The sequence below is a fragment of the Daktulosphaira vitifoliae genome, unplaced genomic scaffold (assembly GCF_025091365.1).
Source record: "Daktulosphaira vitifoliae isolate Bord-2020 unplaced genomic scaffold, ASM2509136v1 Scaffold_4, whole genome shotgun sequence".
In the NCBI taxonomy this organism is placed as follows: Eukaryota; Metazoa; Arthropoda; class Insecta; order Hemiptera; family Phylloxeridae; genus Daktulosphaira; species Daktulosphaira vitifoliae.
In genome coordinates, this window is record NW_026099575.1 from 13,860,327 (window position 1) to 13,869,525 (window position 9,199).

The 9,199-nt window shown below is 23.0% G+C and overlaps 1 protein-coding gene across 2 annotated transcripts; it reads right to left on the bottom strand.

Moving 5' to 3' along the window:
- Positions 1-939: 939 nt before the first annotated feature.
- LOC126905687 (putative uncharacterized protein DDB_G0282133) lies at positions 940-9,199 on the bottom strand. Of its 2 annotated transcripts, none has more exons than XM_050685650.1 (12): positions 9,009-9,199; positions 6,846-7,161; positions 5,671-5,798; positions 3,181-5,292; positions 3,072-3,122; positions 2,900-2,992; positions 2,671-2,758; positions 2,286-2,593; positions 2,089-2,222; positions 1,878-2,030; positions 1,535-1,677; positions 940-1,461 (listed from the first exon to the last, which is right to left on the bottom strand). In XM_050685650.1, the coding sequence occupies exons 2-12, from the start codon at positions 7,145-7,147 to the stop codon at positions 1,248-1,250; spliced, it is 3,726 nt and encodes a 1,241-aa protein (XP_050541607.1). In that variant the 5' UTR covers positions 7,148-7,161; positions 9,009-9,199; the 3' UTR covers positions 940-1,247. The 2 variants fall into 2 exon arrangements, with proteins under 2 accessions (XP_050541607.1, XP_050541608.1); XM_050685651.1 differs by lacking the exon at positions 9,009-9,199 and adding an exon at positions 8,209-8,325.

The following is a 9,199-nucleotide window of genomic DNA, read 5'->3' on the forward strand; positions in this document are numbered from 1 at the left end:
TGTTCCGGAAATACTGCGTCCTTTAAACATATATAAAATTAAAGCTTATTATATGTACTATAAAATAAAAAAAAAAAATTTGTCCCGACGATCTATCTTCTATGTGCAAATGGCTGGAAAATTTAAAAAAAAAATGTAATGATTGCGATAAAAATTACCTTTTATCGGGATGTTTTTTGTGCTTAAAACTGCCATAACTTTTTCAAAAATGAACAAATAAAAATANTAAAAATTTAAAGAAGAAAACAATTTTACAAAAATTTTTAAAATATAAAATTAATATGACATATAATATAGTTTCAATAAAATTATAAATTTATACTTATTTTAAAATTTTCCATAGAACATTTTTTAGTATGAACTTTACTTTAGTCATAAAAATGTCTGATTTTTGAAAAATTCTAAAGAGTTCATTAAGTAATAATTTTTTTAAATTTATGATAATTTATATCTTATGAGATTAATGTTCCACAGAAGTTAATATAGCTAAATAAATGGACGTAATAGAATCAACGGAATGCATTGTTGTATAAGCTCCTAAATTAGTTATTCTAATTATTCTCAAATTGCGCTGTGATTAATTAAAAAAAGAATAGATTGGTGTAAATTGAATTACACATTATATATAGATGAAAAATTGTATTAACCATGTTTGGATAAATAACATAGTTGGTAGTAAATTATTTTAGCTTCGATGCGAAGCGGAGAAGGTATTAATTTTACTATGATGTGTTTTTTTTTTTTTTTTNTGCTATTTTAACAAATTTTTTTTTAAAATGAAATACTATCTACAGATTTGCATCGAAGCGTTTCTTATGATAGTGATTTAAATCACTGTCAAATATCATCTATACTTGTCCCATCTATGCCTTGTCTACACTGTGCCTCGACCCCACTGTGCTACCGTTTTTACTATAACTATAGATAGGCAATACAATAATAAACAATTGGGTAGATACTATAAATATAATATAACTAAAAATTATAACATATTTTTATACAAAAATTTACAGTTTTGGTATTGTCATTCAGTCTTATAATAATAATTGATAAATAATAAGTATTTAAAAATATCATTAAATGGAACATAAAACATAATATAAATTATATGTCTGTAACTTACAACACATAATATAAACATATATAGTGTAACTAAATATTAATGTATATATATTTGAGATGATAATTTTTATTTTTAAATTTAAATAATGAACACAAATTGTTTAAATATTAATTTATAGCTACTTTTAATTCACTATATTCTGAATAAAATGGCTCTCAACAAACTTTTGCACACTGTCAAATGATAAAATATTTTCTTTTAGCTGTTGTAAGCACAATTTACCACGCTTGTGAATATTTGTATTAGTATTTTTATAATTTTCAGAAACAAGCAATTTATCTAGTACATAATGCATCCAGTAAATGTTTGTTTTTGGCTTAAATGAACTCCATTCTTCACTGAACAACACCAAATTAAATAAATTACACTTTAAAAAATGTAGGGTAGGAAGTATTAATAAAAAAAGATTACTTTGTCTCTTCTTTCATCATGCGATAAATTTCAAATTGATAATCGCCATATGATGTAAATAATTCTGGATCACTACTTAAATTATTATAAATTTGTTTTCCACTATATGTAATTCTACTAAGAGTAAAATCAATGATTGAAGCCTAAAAAATTTAAAAAAATATAACAGAAAATTAAGAAATCTAATCATTGAATTTAAGTATCTTTTACATATTTTTTTTAGTTTAAGCCTTACTTATGTTAATTATTTAACTTTTGTTGTAGACAAATATTAATTTAATTTATATGTTATAATAAAAATGCTTAATATAAATTTGTCTATGATTTATATTTTAATAATTACCTTGATACCACTAGTTTGAAGTGAATATTCAATTTCATTTAATCTATACATTTGTTTTTTAGTACTAATTTTTTTAATTAAAATATTACCAATATGCAAATCTCTATGTTCAAAATTATACTCATTTTCAGCAACTGCCAATGCAAATAGGACCTATTTAAAAAATGTTTAACAATAGTTATAAAATAAAAAATGTAAACGTATAATATACTTGTAATATAGCATGGAGTGCTTGATTTGCTGAAGTAAACAAGAAACTTTCTAAATCTATTCCTCCATCTTCCATTTCCAACACAATGTAATTTTGATTATCTGGTAGTATACTTGGACAATCATTATCAGAACCTATTATAATTAGATGTTTTTATAAATTTCAACAAATATGAACAATTTATTTTTTAAAGTAACCTTTGGCATTGTCATATTTTTTCCATAGTGAAAGTAGTTGTTGTGGGTATTTTCCTTTGACACAAGAAATACTATTAAGCTTACAAAAAGTTTTTGTATGATTTCTTGAGTTTTCATACAATTTGTTTAATTCTGTGGCTATAAGTATTTCAGAATAAACTTCATTCATTTTTTTTTGATTTTCACCGTTAATTAAGGTATCTCCTTGAATAGGAATAATCTTAACTACAATGATTTTCCTGTTTGCTGAATAACTAAAAACTTCACCGTAAACACCTTCACCAATTTTCTTCCACATTTTTCTACCTCTATTAAAAATTAATAAAACTGTATACTTAAAATAATGTTAATTTTATTATTGACAAGTTCTTAGTCAATTTATTACTTTGAATAAATCCAATCCTCAAAGACTATTGGTTCAGATTGACCACATTTATTAAATATATATTCAGAGGCATAATCTTCTTGTATTCCTTGAAATGAAAAAAAATATATACATATACATACAAGAATATTTATGTAAAATAAAATATTATTATAAAGCTTTAGACAAAATATGTACTTCTAAAATATTCATAACTTTTGTATATTTTAAATATTTGATTTTAATTTACCGGTAGAATTAAATTGAGAATGAATTTGACTAAATTGACACATAGATGATCTCATTATACTATTTTGACTTATAATTTCATAAATACTGGAGTCTAGAATAAAATATAAATATACAATAACTTTGAAATAAAAAAATCTTTAAATTATAGTAACTAAAAATTTCAAAATTACCTATTGATTGACGGTGCAATACATTATCAACAGTAGAATTCCAATTACGACCTTTATTTCTATTTTGAGTAAAATGNTACATTATCAACAGTAGAATTCCAATTACGACCTTTATTTCTATTTTGAGTAAAATGATTAGTATGATCTATACTACCATCAATGAAACTTCGCATTATTAATATAGAACGCCTCCATTTTTTGCCAGGTTCTAATCGAAAATTAGGAAGATTTTGTTGTGAACAAATAGGTTGAGAATTATCTAAATATTTCTCATTCAATGTTTGGTTGTTAGTATCTTCCGTTAAAGATTCTTTAATCGATAACATATTAAAATTATTTTGATATCGCCCAGCATATCGTTTATGTCTTGATATATTTTGATTAATATTAGAACTAAAATTATGACATTCTTCTTCCCATAAACTATAAGATGTATTTATGTCATTATTATTTGACTTTTGATTATTGCAATTACTAGAAAAATTATCTAATCTTCGTTCATTTACATTAAAAAAGCGACTCGATTGACGAGATAATTTTTTTGGTTTATCATTGTAAAATGGACTAATTTCTAAATTATAACTTGACGTAATTTGATTATTGTTTTGGAAAATATTATTAGAAGTATTGCATGAGTTAGACAAGTTTTGACTTAATGATTTATGTTGAGTGTTTTCTTTTGTGTATATTCTATTTTGACTCAAGTCATTAATACTTAAAGTTTCATTATCTACATCTAAAGATTGTTGATTATTTTTCAATATTGGTAAAGTCAAAAATGATAAATCTTGGTGATCTTCACGTTGTACAACAGATTTCAAAATTTGGTCAATCAATTCATTTTTTTCAATGATAGTATTTTGCTCAGAACTAGAAGAGTGAAATGATGATCTTGAACTATTTATTGAAACATTATTTTTAAAAGATGATATTCTGGCTGATTGACTAGAGTTTAATAATACAGATGTATTATGTTGTAAAAGTACATTAGATGTGTTAAAACAATCATTGTCATTTGATATCTTAGATATTGAACTGACTGTTACATTTGAATTAGTAGAAAGATAACTTTTCAAATCACTATTTAGTCTAGTACTATCTAAATCACATGATTTATATGGAATTGAAGATACATTAAGCAAATTATTATTTTTATTTGATTTATCTAATGAATTTAAATCAAGTACTTGATTATCATCATAGCTTACTGTTGAATCATTCTTTTTTTCTATAAATAAATTACTTTTTAATTCAGTACATTCAATTAACTCTTCAACTGAATTATGAAATTTATCTAAAACAGTTATATCACCATTTGATTTAGGCGAATCATCTAATGAGTAATTCTTTGAAAAAATATCATTACTAATTAAAAGGGAATATGAAATATTCAAGGAATTTTCTAAATATTTAGAAAGATTTTCTACATTAAGACCATCATGTGAGCTACAATCCACTTCTTCTTTATCAGAATCAATATGTATTTTTTTTTCACTTGGAGTTTGTATAATTTTAGATGAATTTATTTTCGTATAAATATTTGAAATTATGCATTGTGGTGACAAGGAGGTACCCGGTGAATTGTTTTTTTCGTTAACTTTTTTATTTATTATATTTGAAGGAGTCAGTATATTATTTGGAGTAATATTTAATTTTGGACTTAATTTTAAGTCTGATGAATAACTTGTATCTTGTAAATTTGGTTTGCTATCAAAATCACTATTTAGTGTGTTCATTACTTTGTGGAACCAGTCAGAAGATGTATCCCTTTTGATGTTAGATGCATTTTTCTTATTTTTCTTATTTTTTGAGTTAATTTTATTGGTTTTAGGTAAAATATAACAGTTTTGATTACTTGTTACAGCTTCATAAGTCAAATTCAATTTTGAATTAAAATTCTCTTTGTTATTAATTCTAAGTAATCCGTGCCAATCTGATATTTGAATAGATTCATCAAAATGAGATTTTTTATAAGATTTCTTTAAAAGTATTGCTGGACTACAGGCAGAGTAGTCTCTTTTTTTAAATAATTCCGGAGAGCAAGATATATCATATGTTGGAATACTTAGATTCTTTATAGACTTCATTTCTTTCTTTTTATCAGTAGACATTAAAATTGTTGTATTTTTATTGACTAAATGTAATGGTTTTTGTAAAGGTGTTGAACATTGATTCTTTGGGATTTTAAATTTCTTTTTTAACTTTTTTTGCAAATGTGAACCTAAAATTATTAAAAATAATTATTATATTATCTATCATGAAGGCATTCATAATACATCTTCAGAAAAGGCTCTAGTTTTTGGTATAATTAAAATATTAATAATTCATTAAAAAAATTACTACTAAAAAGAACAATTTAAGAATTGTTCAAATGTGTAGCCATAAAAATAAAGAATAAAAAAAAATTCAACTTAATAAATGAATTTAAATCTATTGACATCTTATTTTAAAAATCAATACTTTATATGTATAAGTATTTGAATTTTTAAATATAACATAAATATAGATTCACATATATTCGGGAAAATTAATACGAGCCTTATCATTAGACAAATATTTTGAATATTTCTTTATAAGTGAATAGCATAATTTTAATTACAAGTATTTTGAGTTAATTCTAAGTTCAAAGAGTTGTTACTAGAATGATAAAGTTTTCTTTTTTTTTCTGCACTCCCATATAACTTGTATTTCTTGTACTTGTTCTCTAGAGAATTACTGTATTGATTCCTGAAAAAATAATACAAAATTAAATATTTTTTAGCTTTGATATATAGCTGAGAAGCTATTGGTTTTACTTTGCGGTATTTTGTTTAAGTACCATTCAGGGACAAACTAAGAGACCCAACCCAACCTAGAAGCTAAAGATATTTGTATTGCTCCATAAAAAGAAATTATGAGCAAGAAAAACAAAATTTTTTAATTAATTTTACAAAAAGGAATATATTAATCATAGCAGCCCTCATTATTTATAGAAAGCATGCAGTTGTCCCATGGCTTCTGATAACAATATACACAATTATTTCACTTTTACTAGCCTAATTTTGTTAAATGACACATCAAAAGATCATAAAACGTATTTAGTTGAAGTGCTATTAATGCTATAATTTTGACAATTTTCTCCCAATCCAATTAATAATGAGAAATGTTCCTAAAAATTACTGTTATTACAATGTTGACAATTTTAGTTTTCATTTTATATTGAAATAACTTTTTGGAAACTGAATGGATTATTGCATTATTTTTATTGTGAAAACTTAAAAACATTTGCCTTGCTGACGACATACTTTTTTTTTGAAATTTAAGCATTAACTAAAATACAATGCAGAAGGTGGTTGAAAATCATTTCAAATCTTTTTTTTTTTGAAATTTTGAAATTGTTTCAATAGATCTACATTAAATTAAAACTAATTTATATACTTTAAGACGAAAAAAGAAAAACTATCTGAAATTTCAATTTATAGCCAAAAATTATAGCATTTTTGTAAAAAATTTATGTGTTTTGTATAGCAACAGAACATCTACAACATTTAAATCAAAATAAAATTTTAGGCTTTTTTATTGTATTATACGATTAAAAAAAATAAAAATGGTAAAAAATTAATAAGAAAATTAATTAATTTACTCAATGGTTATTAAATGTTTTCTAAAATATAATAGTAAAATTTAAAAAAAAACATGTAAAATTATGCCTTAAAATACAATATAACAATTTTGTACCTCAGTGGCAATTTTATATGTGTAAAAACTATACACATTTAATCAACTAAGTAATACCTTTTTTTAACAGTTGAAAGACCTTTTTTAGAATTTAAAGTTGATTGCAATCGAGATGACCAACCATCTATGGTTTTCATTTTATCAATTTTATCGTTTTGCTTTTTAGGTTTATAAAACGATTCAAAACCACTAGGTTCAGGAGATAAAAATATAGTCTGTTGATCATGTTCAACTCCTAAGCATTTATCAAAATCGTCAACTAGATCATCATTCCATATTGCTGTTTCACTTAATAATTGAGTTCGCCTTGGTTTCCCATATGTTTTAACAAATCCAATTTGAGAAGTATTGGAAGCCATTTTTTACAAATTATCTGTCAAAAATTAAATCTTTATAAGGTACAATAGTTGAAATTATTTGTTTATTTATTTATACTTAATGTCCTTTCTAAAACCTATTGATTATGTCAAAGAGGACTGTAAAACCTATATATCCCACTGTCACAGAATCAAATCTTGGTATTTATATACCAAGTAATTTTTATAAAGGTTGAATAAATATAAACCAACATAATTGCTCTATATAGGGTGATTTGTTTATCATGAATCTTTAAAAAAGTGAAAAATAAAAATAATATTGAGCTTTTTTTTTTTGGTCTCTTTTGAGTACATGTTTTTCTCAATCTATCAATCATAAATAATTTTTTTTGTTCATCCTTTATGCTTTAAAAAAGTGTCAACTTCATATTTTCAAATGGAAACATATATAATAAACTTATTTGTTTAATAGATAATGAACTAATTAAGAATAAATAATTCGGAAGTTATTGACATTATTATACTAAAACAAAACAATATAAACTACCAAAACATTAAATCATCAAAACCCCCTGATATTTGATTTATCTGTCCACTCTATTACTAGTGAACCTAGAAGGCACTTAAAGCAAAAGTGGTGTTGTTCCCTATTGGTTGACTAATCCACGATTTCACACATCTTAAAGTACCTGCAATGGTTGGCATTATCTATCAAACCTACTGTCTTAATATATTTACCTAATTATATATTTATAATGATATAAACATTATTTGTACTTATTGTAATTAAATTTATTATAGATTGCACAATTCTAAATAAAAAATATTATATATGCTACATTTAAAAAGGAAATTAGAAAACAAATTAAGATTTATTATATTAAGGTGTTCTATTTTTCTTTTTAAGGAGAAAAATTAAGAAAACTATTAAAATTAAAAATATTTGTTGGGGAACTCATTACACTAATGGATAAAAAAAATTGTTCATTGAAAATTTTAAATAAAAATATAAATTTTTTTTGTTATCTTTTAGCACTATACACAAGGAAAATTAAATAAATTTAATAAAAAGTAATAAATATTTAATAATAATGATGACATACCTCATAGAATAAATCAAAAAAACATACTATCGAATATTTTCTTATTATATTTATTTAACAATAAAGAAATAAAAATCAAACTAATCCAATCAAAAATATAATTTACTTGTTATTTCATNTTTTCAAATGGAAACATATATAATAAACTTATTTGTTTAATAGATAATGAACTAATTAAGAATAAATAATTCGGAAGTTATTGACATTATTATACTAAAACAAAACAATATAAACTACCAAAACATTAAATCATCAAAACCCCCTGATATTTGATTTATCTGTCCACTCTATTACTAGTGAACCTAGAAGGCACTTAAAGCAAAAGTGGTGTTGTTCCCTATTGGTTGACTAATCCACGATTTCACACATCTTAAAGTACCTGCAATGGTTGGCATTATCTATCAAACCTACTGTCTTAATATATTTACCTAATTATATATTTATAATGATATAAACATTATTTGTACTTATTGTAATTAAATTTATTATAGATTGCACAATTCTAAATAAAAAATATTATATATGCTACATTTAAAAAGGAAATTAGAAAACAAATTAAGATTTATTATATTAAGGTGTTCTATTTTTCTTTTTAAGGAGAAAAATTAAGAAAACTATTAAAATTAAAAATATTTGTTGGGGAACTCATTACACTAATGGATAAAAAAAATTGTTCATTGTTCATTGAAAATTTTAAATAAAAATATAAATTTTTTTTGTTATCTTTTAGCACTATACACAAGGAAAATTAAATAAATTTAATAAAAAGTAATAAATATTTAATAATAATGATGACATACCTCATAGAATAAATCAAAAAAACATACTATCGAATATTTTCTTATTATATTTATTTAACAATAAAGAAATAAAAATCAAACTAATCCAATCAAAAATATAATTTACTTGTTATTTCATTGTATTATTATAAATTATTAAAATTATGATTATAAATTAAATTAAGATAATTATATTTTAATATAGTTCAAAC

Excerpts from the sequence above, each read along its gene's own strand:
- LOC126905687 (XM_050685650.1), bottom strand. The coding sequence starts at position 7,147 with ATGGCTTCCAATACTTCTCAAATTGGATTTGTTAAAACATATGGGAAA. Across the intron at positions 2,759-2,899 it reads TTCTCAATTTAATTCTACCG|GAATACAAGAAGATTATGCC; the intron begins GTAAATTAAAAT and ends TTTCATTTCAAG. Across the intron at positions 2,031-2,088 it reads CACTCCATGCTATATTACAA|GTCCTATTTGCATTGGCAGT; the intron begins GTATATTATACG and ends TTTTTTAAATAG.